We start from the raw sequence: 21655 nt of genomic DNA, 5'->3' as shown, positions 1-21655 counted from the left end.
AGTAAAGACGATTCCAGTGTTGAAAAGGGCTGTTAGTAATTTCAGGCCTATCTGTCCCTCAGAGAACACACAGAGCTCTGAATCTTTAGATCTCACCCCCTCCTCTTGTCTCACTGACGTTTTGACAGCCAGCAGCCCTTCAGCACAGATGACCCTACTGTTGTGCCCTGAAAAGGACAGTTCATAAACTTTTTTAGGCAGACTGTACCTCTCTCTCCCTGCTGACAGCACCAACTTCTCCCTACACGAACCAGCAGCAAAATGGCGGCAGGGATGGTGACAGGCTCTATTATACAGCAGGGTCACATGTCCCGCCTGACCAATAACAGCTGTCAGCTCAGCAGCCGTTCAACAAACTTTATAGCTTGAACTCCAAACCTCTTAACGGACAGTCTTGTCACTGTTCATGATCATGGTACTGAACATATAGGTTCAGGCACAGATCCAAATTTGGCATTTTCGGTCCGCTCATCACTAGTTGTTTGTGTGTGGGGCCTTACAGATATATGTCTGAAAAACCATTGCTTTATGTAATTGTTATTTTGTGTTACATACAGAAATACATGTTTCAGATTATGGGTATACAGCAGACAATGAGTTATTAGGGAGATCAACAACTGAGTAATACATAGAAACATAACACTGAGCTTAACATAATGGGGGCCCCTTTCACATGCATCTATCAGCCATAGCCACAGCCACTCCCTCCCTACTGATTGAATTATTGAATGATGGCCTGACCTTCCTGATCTATTCTCCTTGGCTGCTGCCTGTTCTGACTTTTTGACTGCCCTTAGTACAAGACCTGCCATTTTAGTAACGCTCTCTCTCACTCGTTTATCTAAATGTCATCATTTGGCCCTTGTTAAAGTCACTCAGATAATACAGTAAACCCGTTCAGCAATCTATTCCACAGGAGCTCTTTTGTGGGGTCAGACCAAAAAGCCCTGTCTTGTTTTTAGTTAAAAGTATCTGGCTTTCGCTAGCCCCATATTCATTAGGATTTATTGTAAAGAGTAGGGTATGGCCTGTATAGAGGTGATGTTTCCAATCTGAGCTGAAAATGAGCACATTGCCCAGTGTGGTCCCAAGATCAGGTCTGGCAACCTCTTAAAAGTTGTAGCAAATGGAAAAGTATAAACGAGAACAGCTTGGAGTTTTTTCTTTGTTTTGTCTGTTAATAGAATTTGTCCATTGCGTAATATGAAATGTTTTTATATTCCTTGCAGTCCAAAACAAAGAAGCACAGTAAGAAGTGGCAGAATGCACAAAGAGAATGTTGGTTAGGAATAGTGTCAACCTGAACACTCAGTTTTTGACTTCTGGTGGCTGGAGAAGTTGGATGCAGCCCTAGGGAGTCCTGGATATATCCATGTTTTCCAGGACTCCCTTAGGCATCCAACTTCTTCAGCCACCGAGAGTCAAATGCCAAGTGTTCATGTTCGGATGAACCTGAACATTCGGCAAGTTTGGTCTTTACTAGTCAGGAATTGGTGGGTTGTTTCATATGTGTATAGTACTTTACCCTATTGTGGATATGGAAGAAATATGGCTAACAAGAATGTAAGCAAGAGGTTTAGGTAATTGATGCATTCAAGAAATTGTAAAATAATAGCTCTAAAAATAGCTTTGCTGACAATTGTTATGGGAAAATTAAGTGGAAATACAGGTCTAACAAGATCTTGTTGAATAAAAAGTGATGACAATGCTGTTTTGCAGACAGCTCAATTTATGTAAAATTTGAAAACTGTCAACTCTTCAAAGACAGTCATGGGCTATAATACCACTTTGGGAACATATTGGGGAAGGTGGCCATCTCGCAACATTTACAGCCACTAATAATGATTATTATTAGTGGTTGTCTGTTTAACAAGACAGCCGCCCTCCCCAATATGTCCCCGAAGTAGGAACATAGCCATGTAAGGACAATTTTTATAGAGAATAGACAGAATATATGTTAGAAAGGGTGGAATAGACACGTTTATTTGCACATTACTTTATATTTTTTTTTCTTTAATTTGTGAAAAATTATGTAACTTGAAGAGATTAATATTATGTTTTTAATTTCATAGATCTTCTGGACTTCACCATTCACCAAATTATAATAATGCCCCCTCCTGTAGCAATAATTCCTCTCCTGTGTCCCAAAATAGTAATATTCCCTATTCTGTGCCGCCAAATAGCAATAATCACCCCTCCTGTGCCCCCAAGCAGTAAAAATATCCCCCTCTTTTCCCCACCTTGCAATAATCCACCTCCTGTGCCCCCAAGTAGGGATAATCCCCTCCTGTTCCCCCATCTTCTAGGAAATTACGTTTTGTTTTTCTTTTAAACGAAAACAAACTACTCACTTTTCTAGTCGCCCCCACACTGCTATTATCCCCTGACAAATTTATAATACATGGTACTTTCCATAGAAAGGCACTGTATAGAATTTCCATATTCACATTCTTCTCATTATAAGACTTATGGAATCTACCTTAATTTTTTTTTATGTTTTTATGTAATTTAGTTCTGTATTGTACTAGAGAACTGGGAAACTGGATACCAAAAATATGTTTTGTTTTGTTGAAAGCACATCTACACCAACTCTCGCTGTCCTTTACCAAAACTACTGTATATGCTCTTTCACTGAGAACATTTTTGTATGAACTAACTACCTTTTTATTGTTAACACTTTATAATATAAAACGTTTAAGTGGGGCAATCCATACTATGCAAATTCAATATGTTTCCTGTGTTCTGAGCATATATATATATATCATGGACTGAACGAATCCCTGTGAATAGAAGATTTTTAGCATTATACTGAATTATGATGCAGTAAGCTCCTGAACAGTGGGAGCACTACCCTACCATCATGGCAGCTTTGTTATTTTAGTAGAGTAGTGTTCTGTCTGTTCTGGAGCACACTTTATTTCAATTCACTATAAGGCTATGTTCAGACGCTGTATAGGCAGGCCGTCCCGTGACCAGGCCGGGTCAAGGAACGGCTGGTCTCATTAAAGATCATCCCGAGTGATCTTTAGCACCGCCGAGTTCTGATGCGCCCGCATCAGGACTCCCCACTGCACACAATGGAGTGTGCGGCCACAGCCACTCACTCCACCGTGTGCACATGTTAGTTGTTTGCGGCGCCGCTAGAGATCCCGGCCGGAACGTATACTATGTGTTTACGCTCTGGCCGGGATTCCATAGATGGCAAGATAATGTATATTTTCGTATTAGTCACAGCCGTTGTTGCCATCAGCTACAACGGCCTTACTTTTACGAAAATATACGTTGTGTGAACAAGGCCTAATACTTATAAATCTTTTATTCACAGGGTTGTGTTTAGTCTGTGAAATGCAGCCAGCACACAGACTATGTTTCATGGACTTAATACTGCTGTCTATATTTGACATAATAAAAAAAAGTATTAGAAGATTGACCCCATAAAGATTTAAAAACTTTTCAGGATAAGCTTGTGTGTGTATATGAGTTGCAGCCCTTGTAGATGGATTTTCCTTAATAATAAACAGATAAGAAGTGTGTGTGTGTTGGGGGGGGGGGGGGGTGAATAACCTTGTGTGTACAGAAAGAAGCTCTTTTGCCTAATAAAATCTGTTACAGACCTTCCTATTTACCTGCACTATTGATTTCTGCTTGGAAATACTTCAAAGTTAAGTTGCAATTACAGTCACCCTTTAACCCTCCACGTACAAAACACAGGAACTCTCAGCCATGCCAGACTTTCCTGTGTATGGAGAGGGCAGGGGCCAGACAGGAGAGATGGGTTCGGCCGTCAGTTATTGGAGGTGTATGGCCACCTTAAAGGGGTTGTTCAGCGAAAATCTTTTTCTTTCAAATCAACTGGTTTCATAAAGTTATATAGACTTGTAATTTACTTCTATTCAAAAATCTCAAGTCTTCAAGTACTTATTTGCTGCTTTATGTCCTACAGGAAATGTTGTTTTATTTTCTGAGACACTGCTCTCTGCTGACATCTCTGGCTGAGACAGGAACTGTCCGGAGCAGTAGAGGTTTTCTATGGGGATTCATAGAAAACCAAGACAGAGTTCCTGTCTCGGCCAGGGATGTCAGCAGAGAACACTGTGTCAGACTGAAAAACCAACATTTCTTGTAGGACATACAGCAGCTAATAAGTATGGGAAGACTTGAGATTTTTTAATAGAAGTAAATTACAAATCTATACAACTTTCTGAAACCAGTTGATTTGAAAGAAAAAGATGTTCGCTGGAGAGATCAGACCAGACAAAATTCACTTGCAACACTCATCAGAGAGCCTGAAGCATCCATGACATTGTTGCCAATTCACTGCTTGTTCATCCATGGATCACTTTGGTCGGTCCTAACCACTATATACTGGACAAACCCCACATCATCTGCTGTTGGAGAGATGCTTTGACCTAGTCACCTAGCAATCACAACATGGCTCTTACCAAAGTCATTGAGGACTTCAAGAACAGCCTCACTTCCTAATATTTGCCATTGTATCCAGATAAGCATTATTATTCACTTTGCCCGTCAGTGGTTTTAATGTTATGGCTGATCAGTGTGTGGTATGCCTCCGAGGTGTTGTGTCGAAGGATCGGCCGGTCACTTGCTAGGTGGTGAGGTGTGACACCACTTCTGTGGTGGTTGGCCGAGATACAGCTAGACCTTAAGATTTTATTTTGTGACTCCATAGTGTTGTGTAGCGTTACTGAGAAGAAAACTGTTAGCTGTGTCTTGTCTTGCTTCCTACCCATACGGGGTTCTGACTCGAGTAGGACACCTGGCAGAGGGCCAGGGCCCACAGAGGACTGCTGTAGAGAGCTATATTACTTGTCTCCTTCCTCTACAATGTCCAACACGAAAGACCTTTGCACTTCTTCTACCCATGTGACTTCCTTTCTCAGCGTATCTAAAGTGGGCTCTGAGTGGGTTAAGAGTGAAATAGAAGAAGTGAAGCGAGAGGTAATAGGAGAAAAGAAGAACAGATTCCTATAGGTCCACAGATCCATGTGACATAAAAACAAACAATAACCCTTTACATCCTTCAGCTGTCCAGCATCTGAATACATACATCTAATACAGCGACATCTAGTGGCAAAACCTTATCACTACCTTCATCACCACAGACTTTTACGAAGGGTGTAACCAATAGCAACACCTGTGGTGGGACACCACCGGTGTATATGGTGTTGTAAAGTGACTAAATACAATATGTGGAAGAAATATATGATATTTAACACTGGGCTGGAATTTGTGAATGTAAAGCCTTAAGTAAAATACATTCTATTTGTGAAATATTTGGAATGCTTTTCTTTCTTTGAAGGGGAAAACCCAGAATGAGTTGTTGAATAAATGCAGCAGGGAGAACTCACTCATTTCTGCTCTGCAGACGGTCTGTGGGGCACATCGCTCATAGACATCATGAGCTTGCTAATTCATGTAATTTCTATAGGACTCTTCTGGGCACCTGTATGGATGTGTAACAATGAAGAGGCTGCAGCACATCTACCTGGAGATATATTGATTGGAGGACTGTTTCCTATCCATAAAGGAGTAACAAATTCCTTACAGAAAACAGAAAATAATAGTTTCCTGTGTGACAGGTTAGTGGTAATATAATTCCTTTCCAGGGCCTTTTCTTTCATGAGGCGAAATAACTTATTGCTCAGGCGGCAGATTGTAGGGGCGGCAGATTTTATGGAGTGGCCATAAATTATGGTTTGTAAATAGTGAGGTTCCGGCACTCCAAAAATCAGTTAAAAATCCAAAATTTATTAAATCATTTTAAAAATCAGCTGAACAAGTCATGCTGTGTGGCCAAGTGGACTTACGCGTTTCGCGCATGCGCGCTTAATCATAGTCTATGATCATATGACTATGATTAAGCGCGCATGCGCGAAACGCGTCAGTCCACTTGGCCACACAGCATGACTTGTTCAGCTGATTTTTAAAATGATTTAATAAATTTTGGATTTTTAACAGATTTTTGGAGTGCCGGAACCTCACTATTTACAAACCATTTATCTGCCGACGGACAGCCACCGCCAGGAACCGTGCACCCTCCTACATATGCTGAGACCCTAACAGATATACGGGGAGGTGAGCTGATTTCCACTACTTACTTTTTTGGCCATAAATTATACTGACTTCACTGACCCCATGACCTGCAAATGATAGCTGGACACAGATGTAGAATGCAAGGAAGTCCGGGGGGCAAACACTGCAGGTATTGTTATATGCTTGACACATCACTACGCTACAAGTGATCACTACCCCTTTACATGGAGCACAAGGTGTAATGGTAGTATGACCATGAATAAGATCACCAGGAGTAGTCTCACTGCTTTGACTTCTGGATATGTGAGGTGCTTTTATGCTTGGAGAAGCAGTAAAGATTAAAGAATTTTAGACACTTGTGGAATTGGGAACTTTAAAACTTTTTCTGTCTTGTCCTCATTGTTAGATCATTGTCCTCATTGTTAACTCTTAAGGGCCCAGATGATGCTACGAGTGTATATTACTCCTTAAGGGTACGTGCACACTACGGATTCCTGGCGTATCATCCGCCGCAGATTCCCCAGCTCACCCCTGCTCGCAGGCGCTGGCGGACACACGCATCTCCGCTGGTCCCATAGGCTTCATTCTATGGTTTGCAATATTCTGCCATCCTCCCAAAGAATGTGTGGGCTCATTCTTCGGGGTGGACAGCAGAATCTGGCATACCCTCCCAGTGTTGCAGTATTTGCAGGATGTTGTGTTAGGCTATGTTCACACTACGTGAACAACCGGCCATTCCGTGACCCCGGCCGGGTCACGGAACGGCCGGTCTCAGCCCGGATCATCCCGCCCAGTACTTAAGTACCGGCCGGGTGATCTTTCCGGCCACGGACCTCTGATGCGGGCGCATCACTGTGTGCCCACATCAGAGACTCCCATGGCCTGGAGCCGCTTGCTTCACTGTGTGAACTTACAGGTCTTTCTGTGGCCGGAATTCACTGAATTCCGGCCACAGAAGACTGACATGTCAGTTTTTTCCGGCGCCGCATGGGATCCCGGACCGGATCCCATTGAAAATAAGGCTATGTTCCACACCTCAAAACTACGGCCGTAGTTCTGCGGCGAGAACTACGGCAGTAGTTTTACGTAGTGTGAACATAGCCTTAAAGTGTTTTTACATCATAGCCAGTTTAATAAAGCTATTTTAGTTGTGATTTGCCATGCACTTGTATTTATATGCTCTAGCTTTTCTCTTTTGGTTTCTATCTCTGTGTATGGAGCATTAGTAGCACCCAGCCATAGCATTTAGTACTTGTGGTGCTCACCTTCTCTACTGATTTATGTAATTATGGTTCAAAGAACATATATAGAGAAAAAAAATTAAAACAAAAAATAAAATTGGTCTTGTCTACAATGCCATAATAAGCTCCTTAAGAGGTTAAATACTAATATATTTGATACATTTTTAACTTTTTTTTTTTTCTATTCAATTATTGTTCTTTTTGCTTATTCCAGTTTACATGTACGAAGCATGGTTGAAGCTCTTTCCATGATCTATGCTATTGAAAAGATTAATAATTCCAGCCTACTACAAGGAATTAAATTAGGCTATGAGATTCATGATACATGTGCTCATGCTTTGAAAGCCGTTCAATCTACACTAAAGTTTATTCCAGAATCCGCAACGACGCAAAATTCTACTGACTGCAGCTATGAAAATATAGGACCTATTAAAGCAGTTGTGGGAGAAACGTATTCAGAAATTTCTATTGCTGTTTCCCGGATACTCGGCCTTTATCATATACCACAGGTAATTTGGACTTGACTTATATAGGCATTGTTATTACCAATAAATAATGTTAAATCAGTATGGGAGGTGATATAGTAATTAATTTTTTGCCTGTTTTCTGTATGAAATACAATGCTATATATCCGGCCACTAGGTGTGTTGGCTTAAAAAAATGATTCTGGAGTGAATTGAAACGTTGTATCTTGCACCTTACTGATGGAATAAACCACTCTTCACTATATGCTGGTGTGCTGCGGACTCTTGTTGCTCTGTATTTCGGTATCCCCTGCCAAATGACTTTCTCTGCTCAGCACCCTCCACTTTAGCCTTGGACTGCGGCTGTTATTTGCTTTGAAATACAATGCTATATATCCGGCCACTAGGTGTCTCAATTACTGGAAAAGTGCAGTCGAGGCTCCATCACAAAGGCCATTTAGTCTTTAGTAAGAGCAAAAAAGAAACCAAATGCAGAAAGGGATGTCAGTTGTCCATCTGCTCTGCACAGATTGGCCCAATGAAGATGAATGCTGATTGGTCAGCGGCCATACACGCCCACTATTGTCATTTGGAGTCAGAAAGATGGACACACAGAAGCTGGTTATTACTGTTTTGGGGCTTAAAGTAGGGGACAAAGTTGGCCATTTTTACTGGTTGTTTACCAGAGAGGTCTCCGCTTTGGAAAATCAGGTTAGCCCATTGACTTTGTGCATGAAGGAAATGACCATTGAGGCTCTGGAATGGCACATAAAGGCCAATGACCTGGAGAATTGCGTGTGTTTTAGCAACCTCTAGGTCATGGAATGGCCAAGCATATAAAAAAACCTGGAGCAGTATGTTAAAAAATGGCTTCTTAACCTGTTCCAGCATATGGGCCTACCTGTACGTCCATTTTGACTGGTTGTTCCTGCAAATGGGCATAACGTTACATCTATGGGATTGCACAGGCACAGACAGTGTGCCATCCATGGTGGGACCTAGTTGTGTCATGTAGTCAGGCCCAGCCACAACTGTCAGGAGCGGTGTTAACCCTTTAGCTGCTGCGGTCAGTGCATAATGTAATATGTATTTTTGCTTTCTGCAGATTAGCCCAGCATCATCTGCTGCAACCTTAAGTGACAAAATAAGATTTCCTTCATTTTTACGAACCATTCCAAGTGATACACATCAAACCAAAGCAATTGTGGAGTTGATAAAGACATTTCAATGGAACTGGGTTGGAATCATTTCAAGTGATGATGATTATGGGCGGTCAGCTCAGGATATTTTGAATAGTCTTTTTAAAGTAGAAGGAATATGCACAGCTTTTTCTAAAACAGTCCCATCCTACATGGACCATCCTCTTCTTCATGAATCTATAGAAAGTGCACTAGCTGATATAAGTGGTAGTTCAACAAATGTTGTGGTTGTCATTGCAAAAGGCCCCATTGTCGCCAAACTTATTAAAGAATGCATTAAACAGAATATAGCCAAAGTTTGGATCGCTAGTGATAGCTGGTCAAATTCAATGGAAATTATGAGTATTAAAAACATTGAAATGGCCGGTACCTTTCTTGGACTAAATTTCAAAATAGGCTACATTATGGGATTTAAAGACTATCTACACAATTTGCAATATCCAGGCCAAGACAGTAGTAATCGTTTTCTTGAGGAATATAAAGAATTAAGATTTGACTGTACTGAAGAATACAGGAAATATCTGCAGTGTGTTAATTCATCCTCTGGAAAGTGCGTCTTAAGCAGTTCTCTAGAAATCAAGTCCCAGCTTGCATGCCAAATGGACAACCTCTCTTTTGTAAATGATGACTACTTGGTGGAAAATATTGAATGGAGTAAAACCTATAGTACTCATTTGGCTGTTATAGGTATAGCTAATGCTCTAAGTAAACTTTTATGCACAGATGGAGTTTGCAAAAAAACTTTTAATTTCTCACCAAATCAGGTAAGAGAAATACTCAGAAATGGTATTTTAGAAAGTCAGGAAATTTGTAAAAATACTTTTAGTGATTGACTAGTTTTGTAACAACCCCATTTAAATGCGTAGAATGCTGATTTATTGTCACTGGATCTTAATGAGGGTTTACACAGAGATATTATCCAAGATTTAAAAAAAAATAAAAAAAATACTTGTTTCTGAAACAGCGCCACTCTTTTCCAACAGTTTGTATGTGGTATTGCAGCTTAGTTCAAATTAAGTGAATTAAGCCAGGAATGAAGCCAGTCCATCCACAAGCAACATGAGGATGGCGTGGACAAACCCTTAGAAGGTAGCACTGCCACTTTTAATTATAGCAATTATTGTTGCAGAGTAATTTGAGTGACTATTACTTTATTTATTATTAGGCACAACCTGTGTGTATGAAATATAGAATATTGAAAAACATAGAGTTTTTTCTATAGGTTAAATAGTTCTACTTTATTCTTGCATTTATTTCATTCCTTAAAAGGGGTTTAGCCCTTGGCTAAAAAATTGTTTTGTGTCAGCTACTTATAGAACAGAAAAGATAACATACTTACCTATCTCTGTTCCCTCACCGCAACCTTCTCTCTGATTCTGAGACAAGCACCTGGAAGCAGGAAATGGAATGGGATCAGGTCTAGCTAAGCATGTTACTTTTCTGTCTTGTAAGGGGCCCAGTACAATATAAATTTTTAGCTAAAGGCCAGAATATTTTTTTAATTTGTATTTAGAAACTTGCAGTTGAAACTCTTAAGCTTAAGGGGAGCTATCAGCAGGTTAGATAAATCTAACCTACTGATAGCTCCCTAGTGGGCACAGGGCGCTGAGGATGAAGGTATGTCTCTTATCTTTATCCTCAGAGCCAATTCCGGGCTATTAGTTAGGCCCAGTGTGCCCTTAGGAGCACTGAGGGCGTGTCTATTGCCCCTCCAAGTGCCAATCCGGCTAGCCTCTGGCCGACCCCTCCATGGATAATCATTGGGGGGGGGGAAATCACTGCATGGGGGTGGGGCTACGGTGCTCTGAGGGGTGATAGACACGCCCCAGTGCTCCTAACAGCATAATGGGTACAACTAACAGCATGGGTGATTCCTCTAACCTGCTGATAGTTCACCTTTAATTTAGTACATATCTGAAATAATTGAATCCAACTATCTTATGCAGCTACTCGAACAACTAAAGAATGGGACTTTTTCCTTTAATGGTGAAACTGTTAAATTTGATTCTTCTGGAGATGTTGAAACTGGGTACGATGTAATTACTTGGCATTTAACAAAAGCATCCAACACAGTTGAGATTATTGGTAAATATGAAATCTCAGAAAGCAAGATCAGCATAAATAGAAGCTTACTCCAGTGGAACACAAAAGATAATCAGGTAATAAAATGTTTGTGGATAGACCATTGTAAAGTATTACGTGCACAACCAGATACAGTATTTCCTTACATATTACTATTACTAGAATTTGCCCTTTTACAGACTAAGGCCATGTTCCCACTATGTATAACACCGGCCATTCTGTTACCCAGCCAGTACTGCCGATGATCTTCACTTGTGCTGAATTCAGATGCGGTCGCACCCATGTGCACCCCTATCCGAATTCACCGATGCAGACAATGGAGTGTGCGGCTGGAGCGTGTGCCATTGTGTGAACTGACAGGTTCTCTGCGGCCGCAGAAAACTGACATGTCAGTTTTTTGCGCGGCCACTGGCGATCCCGGCAGGAGCGTATACTAGTGATGCCGGCCGGGATTCAATCTAGCTGCGGGACAATGTAAGTTAAGTATGAATGACAGCCGTGTTGCAAAACGGCAACAACAGCTGTGATTAATACATAACTTACGTTGTGTGAACATAGCCTAAAGTGGTACTAAGGATCCTTTTGCCTTTGGCTTCCATTTAACCCCTTAATGACGCATGACGGGTATACCCATCATGCGGCCGTTAAGGAGGATGAGAGAGGGCTCCTGGCGTGAGCCTTCTCTGTAGCCTGCTGTTCCAGGTTGCTATGTGCAGCCAGGGACCGCGGGTATTAGCCGCCGCGGCCGATCGATGCTGCAGGCTATTTAACTATTCAAATGCAGCTGTCAAAGCTGACAGCTGCATTTGAATACTGTATGTGACCCCTCTCCCTGGTGTCTAGTGGGGGATTTTCCCCCCCGCGATGTGATCGCGGAGGGGAGATCCGTTCAAATGAGCCGGCCTAATAAAAGTCCAAATCACCCCCTTTTCCCATTTTATATAAAAAAATAAATAAATAAACAAACATGTTTGGTATAGCTGCTTCAGCTGCATGCTGTGTCAGCACAGTAGCGTGAAAAATTTAACTCATTTGGAGTTCCTGGCATCATGTGAATGATGATGCCGGGAGCTCTGCATTTCACAGCACATTGTCCGTATATATGGATCATACACGGAACAAGTTAATGCCCCTTAACCTAATAATATATTGCATTAAATTCTTAAACTGTTAATGCCGCTTTGTATTAGAAAAACCAATTGGTAATAAAGATCATTTTTGACCCTCCATTCATAAGTAACTTTCCATTGTAGTGTCACGAAAAATATTCCTCCAACAGATGAGGTTCTCCTTACAAAGTTTTTTCAATCCTATGTAGCCCTTGGAGGATTTGTTTGTCCACAGTGTATGATGCTAGTTTGTAGCACATGTTTATAACAATTTTTTTTTTTTTTTTTTTTTACATATTTTTGTTTATTATTTTAAAGGTTCCTTTTTCAAATTGTTCCAAATCTTGTATTCCTGGGTATTATAGAAAGTACTCTTACATAAGCTGCTGTTATGAATGTATCCCTTGTCCTAAGGATGATTACTCACCTATAGCAGGTAAGAAATATGTTAATATGTTAAAATTGTGGACTATGGGGAATTAAAGTGGTTTTATTACCAATCTTTGTCTTTAAGTTTTTTGGATAACAAATAAATGTGCACCATTTGTTATCTACTGTATGTACCTAATCCTAGTTATCCGTATAAACAAAGTACATGTTTTATTATAGTTATTCTCCATCTGCACCCCCTCTCACACGGATACTGCTCATTATGGACCCCTCAATATACTGCTCTCTATAGTTCCTTTCTCCCGTATACTGTCCTCTATAGCCTCACATTGCTCTATTTGGCTCCCCATCTTTGCCATATACTGTTTCATTTTGCCTTTCTTTCCTACAAACTAGTGTGTGTACCCCCTAAATAGAGACTTCTTAATGCCTGCTTAGTCCCCCCTCCCCATGTTCCCTTATTACCTCTCTCCTTCTCCTCTATGTACAGTGTAGCTGCAGGACTTTGATTACATCATCAGAAAGGTCCTGCAACTAGACTGTAAGTCTCTTCTATGGGCTCCTTGCAACCTATATAGCTATGGGACCACATGTACATTACTGCAATCTGCTGCAAATCTGTGTAAAATCACATTTTCACTGCAACTTGAGAGCAATTTTGCAAAATCACCAGTAATGTTCCTGTAGTCCTCTTTTGGGGGCTCGCTTGGCTATAGGAACCCTGTGCAATTACGCAGGTTTCCCCTTTAAAGGTGGCCTCACTTACAGTACCCATGTGTTCCAGTCTAAGTAGGCCTATGCCTGCATAAAGCTTATATTTACTTTCTTTGGGTTCTATATGCTCGCAGATAGTAATAATATGCAGATTTGCTATTCTGGTGTCTCTTTGTCAATATATGGAGTTTCATGACTATGTATTGGTCAACTGGGATTTAGAAAGAAAAGATTTTGTAAGAATTTCGTATCAATCAGATAGGGCTAATATAACTTAGCAATATATTGCATAGATTGCTGTGCATCGCAGAGTTTAAGTGGGTTAATGACAGGCAGCTGTGGGACTGCTGCTGCCTGTCATTCCCGGGTCTGGGCCCTGCAGAATTAAAGCCCCTTCACTGTCAGGAATGTTTATATATGCGTTCCTGCTGTATGGGGTATGTGCAACAGGAATGTATATTGCTGTATGGCTGAAGGGGTTAAAGATACATTTACTTACAAAAAAAATAATAAAAAATAGCAGAATATTAAATATCCAACTCTTATTTTTCTTCCCTAGATATGACTGAATGCCTAACGTGTCCTTCCTGGCAATGGTCAACTAATGGAAGTTATCAATGTACAAACAGGACCATAGAGTTTTTCAACTGGAAAGACCCCTATGCCATTACATTGTTGGCCTTCTCTGTTCTTGGGGTTGCTCTTGTGTTAATGACAATAGTTTTGTTTATTAAACACTTTAACACTCCAGCAGTAAAGGCCGCGGGGGGATACTACACGTTCCTATTAAATATATCATTGCTCATAAACTTTATGAGCATTGTTTTTTTTATCGGAGAACCAAACAACACTATCTGTAAAATCCGACAACCTCTCTATGGTATCAGCTTCACTTTTTCTGTATCTTGCATCATGATAAAATCAATCCGAATCCTGCTAGCATTTGAATCTGCCAAAAGAGGCAAAGTATTAGTTAAATTTAAGTATCTACCAATAGTTATTATCATTGGACAGAGTGGAGTCCAAGTGCTTATTTGTACATTATGGCTTTTAATGAATGGACCGTATCGGCAAGACTACTCATTGAACAACCTGATAATAATAAAATGTGATGAGGGGTCTTATTATGCATTTGGCATTATGCTTGGCTACATTGGGTTACTCGCCTTGATCTGTTTCCTTCTAGCGTACAAAGGCAGAAAACTGCCTGAGAAATACAATGAGGCTCGATGTATCACATTCAGCATGCTTGTCTATATGTTTGTGTGGATTCTTTTTATCCCGGTTTATATAAACACCACCAGTGGTATGTATGACTCCGCAGTACAAGCTGTTGCCATACTAGCCTCAATCTATGGCGTTATAGCATGCCATCTTTTACCAGGTTGCTATACCTTAGTTTTTAAAAGAGACACATGCACCCGAGAAAAATACTTGCAGAGTACCTTTTCATTTTTTAGAGCTAAAAGAAAGGTTCAGTCATTCTGTAAAAGCAAGTTCAACCTGGAAATTCCTGTTGCTACTCTAAAACCAGACATGTTTGCGTCTCGGGTACCGCAGGTGATGTCAGGTTCTCCAGATGGGGTACGGAAAAGACACAACAGCTGTTAATAGAATACAACAGTCCTTCGATAAGAAGAGAGGGAGTTTACGGATCATATTGATTATTGCAGTAATAGTAGGCTATGTTCACATGACATTTTTTATTTTCTGTCTGTTTTTATTTTCTCTGCTCTTTGGGCGCCCGTCACGGCTGTTAGTACATTATTCTACTTTAGGTCCTTTTGGATGTGTTTTTCTTTTTTTTTTTTTTTGTTTGAAGGTCCATTGAATACAATGTCCTGTTATACAATACACTATGGGGGAGATTTATCAAACTGGTGAAGAGTAGAATTGTCTTAGTTCCCCCTAGCAATCAATCAGACTCCACCTTTAATTATTCAAACAATCTTTGAGGAATGAAAAGTGGAATCTAATTGGTTGCTAGGGGCAACTAAAAGTGCGTTTACACAGACAGATTTATCTGACAGATTTTGGAAGCCAAAGCCAGGAATGGATTTGAAAGGAGGATAGATCCCGGTCTTTCCTTTATGACCTGCACCCTGTTTATAGTCTGTTCCTGGTTTGGGCTTCAAAGATCTGTCAGATAAATCTGTCTGTGTAAACGCACCATAAGACAATTCTACTTTACACCAGTGTGATAAATATGCCCCGATGTGTGTGTTGGACAGCCATCATTCTATTGATTTTAATGCATTCCATTTACTTCAATTATAATTAGGTAATAACAGACATTTAAAATAAAAGAAAACACCTTTTTGCTTTTTTTTTTTTAACGTAGTATGAACATGGCCATAGAGTCCTAAATATATAGAATTCTATATTGTTTCATTAAATACAAGTTTCCAATAATACGTCTTTGAGGGTAAGTTCACAAACTGTTGAAATTACGTCGGTTTTAATTGTATGGCAGTCACTAAACATCAAATAATGGCCGTTATTTTATAACAACGGTCGTTATTGTATGTATAAAAAATGGAATTAGGCTATGTTTACACACCGTCGAACATGAACATGTGTGAGTATAGGGCTACTGCACACGTCCGCAGAATTCTGTCCGTACACGGATGGTATTCTGCGAACTGGACCTTTGAAACTCCCAGCATCATGATTAATTATGATGTCAGTGGCTCCGATACTGTTTAAAAGTTTGGGTTAGTGTACTTAAAGCAGTGCAGCTGTGTGAATACACTAATGCAAACTTTTAAACAGTTTGGGAGCTCCTGACATAATAAATAATCCGAGGTCCAGTCCGCAGAACACTGCCTGTACACAGACAGAATTTTGTAGACCTGTGAATGACCCCTTATACTTGCAAACATATTTGTAATATATGCAATAATGCTGGTTAATGTGTGTTCATCTATATCAGCTGTATGTGGCCAGTTACTTTTTAGCTAGACACAACTAAGGGTGCCTTTACACTGAGAGATTTATCTGACAGATTTTTGAAGCCAAAGCCAGGAACAGACTATAAAAAGAGAACAGGTCATAAAGGAAAAACTGAGATTTTGCCTCTTCTCAAATCCATTCCTGGCTTTGGCTTCAAAAATCTGTCAGATAAATTCCTCTGTGTAAACACACCCTAAGGAAAAACTGTGAACCTGTGTAATGTCTACAGCTAGACAAGGATACACTGCACGCAACATTTTGCTTCAAAAAGATATCTTGCCTCACAGGTTTTGCCACAGGATAGAAAACTGACCTCACAGTAGGAACAGATTATGCATTTACGTCAGTTTTCATGTGCTAAAGGGTACAGACATTTGTGAGATGGGAATATAGATTGAAAGGCTTGTAAAATATGCCTTAGGCTGGCTTCACACTGCCTTAAAATTTTGAAAAAACGCCAAAAAAAAAAATAAATGTTTAATTTAGCAAAAGGGCCAGGGGCCCGATGTCAGATGGAGGTCAATGGAAGTTTATGGCCTGCCTTAATGTGGTATTTTTCTATCCTCCCTGGCGTTTTGAGGCTCTGTGTTTTGTGTGTGTACATACTCACATTGACCCACCCATATGATATGTTTATATTTACATTTTAATTTAATGTTTTTTTATATTTTTATTTAATTTTAATAAATAATTCGCTAAACTGTAAGTACAACACATAAAAATTAAGAATATACTGTCTGCCTTAGTAAAATATTGTGTATGGTTGAATAGTATGCTGCTGTTGAATTCATTTTTTTTTTTTAGAAAGACTAGTTGAACTAGTCAGAGGAATGTAAAATGTTGTGGCCATGTGTAGTGTAAAAAGAACAGAAACATGGGGCAAACAAAGAAAAAATATACTTTATATAAGTATCTATTTAACTTAAACATGTTAATATTAATAAATATATGTATATTGGAGACCTCGTCTACTTTTTATTACTTTTGGTAAAAAAAAATGGCCATCCTTTGATTTAAGAAATAGTGGCATTCAAGTAAATGAGGCTGAACTGAAAAAAAAACCTTCTTCAGCTCTCCTAGAACACCATTCACATTGGGCAGGTGCAATTAGCTATGGCTGAAAATGCAGACACACAAGAACACAAAAAATGCAACAGATCACTTCTACTGGCAAGACATAATAAACCCATTACAGATATAAAAAATTGCTAAAAGCAGCCCCCCAACTACTTAAGAAAATCTTCATAAAAATAACAAGTCTCTTGGCATAGCATTTGCAAATAGTTTGAACCATTCCACCATGATAAGGTGGCCTCATACATGGGATGGACCTACACTATACTCTGGCCTCTCCATGGCTAATAATAAGCCTATGCTCTAGGCATACAGCTAATACTGGCAAAAATAACAGCCAGAGCTACCTCTATGTCTAGATACACAATGCCAGGACCAAAACCTGAGAGTTTATTTGTTACTTTGTAAGTCATCTGTTTATACAGTAACCTTCAGACACTGAGCAGAATAAGGTGCAGGAGTCTTAAAGACGTGTTCCAACATATCATGCCTCACAGTGATGTGTGTGAATTTCTCTCCTAAGAGAATTTTTTCTGAAAACAGTCCCATTAAAAGACAATGCGGGCACATGGAGTATAGAATCTGGCTGAAAAAACAAAAAAATCTTCTATCTCCTCCATATAAAATCTATAAAAAATAGAAAGGCGGACTTTCTATTCATACATTTTACTTTCATTATATTAAAGCAAATGTACCTTAAGGTACATCGCTTTGGGTATCATACATTATTGCATTGTCTTCAGTGTGGGGATGCCAGTGGCGGGGTGCTTTTGTCTGAACCATTTGTGTTTCCACAAACTGCGATGGTCTTTTTGGGAGCACAGCCCACCCTGGAGCACAGGGGTCAGGCCAAAGGGCCCCCAGTGGGATTGAACCCCCTGCCCTCTGTGACACGGCTTAGTTGATTCACAGAGGGGAGGGTAGATCATCACACTGGGGCCCTGAGGGACTGCCCCCTGTGCTCCGGGGGGCAGGCTGTGCTCCCAAAAAGACCGGCGCTGTTCATGGAAAGCGGGCGATGATTTAAAAAAAAGACTGCGCCACTAACTTCCCCACGCTGGTGCAGATCCATTAACGTATGATACCTAAAGTGATGTACCTGATGGTACATTTGCTTTAACTAAAAAAAAAACAATAATAGCTAAATTTTATGAGCTGAAAGTTTTTTATAATAATTTTTTTGTATCTTCTGATCAGAGCTATGTTCAATAACTTTTTACATGATGATATGTCTGGTGACATGTCAAAAGTTAGTGAGAGGTACACCTTAAGACTATGTTCACACTACGTTGTTTTATACAGCGTGTGAGCATAGCCTCAATGCGTCCCACTTCTTCATTCATTGTCTGTGGAGCAGCTGAAAAAAACCAAGTACAGCATTTGGTCCATTTCCCAATTGTTACTTCCACTTGTTAGGACTCAAAACTGCCCTCCCCCCAACCCAAATAATAGTATATGACCACAGCCTGAATGTGGGGAGAACATAGCTTGAAACAGCACAACTTGGGGGTTCAGGTGGTACAGTCATAATAACCATTGCCATTGATTTAGTTCACCTTCAATACATTTTATTCTACATTACATCTATTCTTTTATCTGCTGCTTTTATAATTCTCCTAAAGTTTTGTATAACGGTAAAGTAAAAAACCAATACAATGAATACTATTATTCTGAGAAATGAAAAAAAAAAAAAATGTTTATGCGGAATATATTCTGCCCTGGATTTCTAGTTACCATCTTCTTCCTATAAAACCTTATAAAAGAGTATTTGTTTAATCACCCTGGGCTCAGTGCACACTGTAATCACTTTCATTAGATAATCTAGCAAGAAGTAAAGACTCCATCATTGACTCAGTCATGCGGGCTTAGATATGGAGACACATAATAAACAAACATCACTTTGACTCACACGATCAGACAGGATTGTTCCAACCTGTTAATCATTAATGTCGCTGATCTGATCACCACCAGTTTTTCTATCTTTTTAAGACAACAGATAACCCAATTCACTGCTGCTACGTCAGATCCATTGCAATTATCTCTGCCCCTACCTGACTTTTTGTCAAAATAAGAGCACCTGGAATTGTAGGCACCAACCTGTCGATGAACAACTGCCTTTCTTTTGATAGGAGATTTATGCCAACAAAAGGGCGTGTTTATAGATATACTTTAAAATAGCAAGTGATGTTGAACCATTCTGTATGGTCTTTGTCACATCTGAAAAGCAAATAGCCCATGAAGCTGGTGGAGGATTATACAAAGAGAATGCAGAACCCCAGATAATTTATCATTTTCATTACATTAAACCCATATATTGTTGCCTTCTTGGGGGATGAACTTTGAGCTACTACTTCTGGACTACTTCATATACATTTGATGACTGGGAATAATTTGTAGCTCATAGAATGCCAATTGAGCAGTTTTCTGAGACACAAGAGGGAGAGTGCCCCTTCGAGAATGATAAATCCCACCAAAAAAAGAACCCAAGGATAGAGGACTGCTATGGAACAATGATGGTAAAAGAGCTATCATTCTCTCAGGGATTATGTGCTGAAGAAGGGGAAGATCAAATTATGTTGACTCCAGAGGAAGAAGGGACATCAACTTGCATTGGAATAAAAACAGGTATTGACATTATTGTTCAATTAATTATATATTTTGTATTATTATGGTTGTTTATATTATTGTTTAGATTTTATTATTATTATTATTATTATTATTATTATTATTTTGTTATTATTACTAGATTTAGTATTATTATTGTTTTTATCATTATTAATATATTTAGTATTATTATTGTTATTATTATTATTATTGTGCACTTTTTATGCATTTTTTTGTTCATAATTTAATTGAATAAAAAAAGAATTCTGCTGTCTAGAATACAACAGAATCCATTTGAACATTCATTAATATATACATTTCTATATTAAAAATCAAACATATAACGTAGGAGGATACGGATACATTGAAATGACACAAAAATGCATTGTGAACCCAGCCGACATCTGTATGCATCCACTTCTTTTCTGTCAAATCCCATAAAAATGTGTCAAGGTTCACTTGATTTACACACAGTATATTCCCCTAAAACAAGTGTGCAAGGAGCCTATATGACAGTGAACAAAGGTTGGGCAGCTCCGTGCAGGAACCGTGACAGTGTGCATGAGCACTATGTATAATCTGGAAATGACCACATATAATGTCCATATGTAAATAAATACATACTAAATAAATGTATTGACTTGATACTTCTGTGCTTTCTGTATGTAGAACTGCACATGGTAAATGAGACATTTTCATCAGAGGATGAGGATCTGGATATTATTTATAGGAAATCCCCTACAATGTGCAACAAGACATCTCAGAAGAAATCCATCACTCAGATTATCAAGGATAAAAAGAAGCAGACACAACTTACTTTACAATGGTAAGTAAAATACTAAAAGAAAATTTAAATAAATACTGTACACTTGTTTCACGTGTGATCTTGATGAGTTAGGCAGTTTACCCATGAATGTTGTGAATTTATATATGTGCATATTTCAAAAATACAGCTACTTCCATCTATTTAGCAAATAGAAAGTGCCCATTGACTTTTTAAAGTAAACTACAGATAGATCTATTTGTATTGCATTAGTATTTTCATATACAGTACTTTGTTTCAGTTCTTAAAATGTCATTTCATTTCATGTCTTGAAGACAGCCCATGAGTATTTACTGTACAGAATATAGATAAAATACAGATCTGCATTACAGAGCTATTCCTGTATGTTTTTGTAAAACTGGACTTAAAGGGGTACTCTGGCCATTTAATTATACATATAGATATAGATATATATAGATATAGATACAGGAGAAGGCCGCACTTCCGGATATATGTAGCGGGTGCTGTACAGAGCAAGTCCCTTGGCTTGAGATCCCAGTAGATACAAAGCAAGATTCTGCAGCACACCAGCTTCAAGTGAAAAAGAGTGATGCCTGTTAATTTTTGCACTCTGCAATAAATATCACTCTTTTTCACTTGAAGCCGGTGTGCTGCAGAATCTTGACATATATATATATATATATATATATATATATATATATATATATATATATATATATTTTACTGAAACTACATAGAGTAATAGACATTCTATTTTTAATTAGTCATGCTCCCCCAGAGTCCTCCTGTGGCATCTTCAGATCCCCATTGATCACTCCAGCTGCTACTTCTGAGATGGACTCTTCTCGGCAGTAACAGCTACCAACGATCAGCTATCACTGACTAAAGCAGGACAACGCCATCATTGGCTGAGCAGGCTGTAACTGCCAAGAAGAGTAAGAAGTAGTAGTGGGAGTTTTCAGCGGAGAACCCCGAGATGGTGCAGGAG

The 21655-nt window shown here is 39.3% G+C and overlaps 2 protein-coding genes across 2 annotated transcripts in view; both read left to right on the top strand.

The window, feature by feature from the left end:
- The first annotated feature begins 1425 nt into the window (after window positions 1–1425).
- On the top strand, window positions 1426–14864 carry LOC138795203 (G-protein coupled receptor family C group 6 member A-like). The gene is made up of 6 exons (XM_069974199.1): window positions 1426–1463; window positions 7510–7804; window positions 8865–9722; window positions 10905–11117; window positions 12468–12585; window positions 13813–14864. The coding sequence occupies exons 1-6, from the start codon at window positions 1426–1428 to the stop codon at window positions 14862–14864; spliced, it is 2574 nt and encodes an 857-aa protein (XP_069830300.1).
- A 4820-nt stretch (window positions 14865–19684) lies between these two features.
- Window positions 19685–21655, top strand: part of RFX6 (regulatory factor X6) — a 75604-nt gene continuing 73633 nt past the window's right edge. Inside the window, exons 1-2 of the mRNA XM_069973680.1 lie at window positions 19685–19904; window positions 20553–20709. Of these exons, the coding sequence (XP_069829781.1) occupies window positions 19685–19904; window positions 20553–20709 (377 nt within the window). The remainder of the gene's footprint in view (window positions 19905–20552; window positions 20710–21655) is intronic.

The sequence above is a fragment of the Dendropsophus ebraccatus genome, chromosome 6 (genome assembly GCF_027789765.1).
Source record: "Dendropsophus ebraccatus isolate aDenEbr1 chromosome 6, aDenEbr1.pat, whole genome shotgun sequence".
Taxonomy (NCBI): Eukaryota; Metazoa; Chordata; class Amphibia; order Anura; family Hylidae; genus Dendropsophus; species Dendropsophus ebraccatus.
The sequence above is the reverse complement of the archived record's forward strand: the minus strand, read 5'-3'. Positions and strand labels throughout refer to the sequence as shown.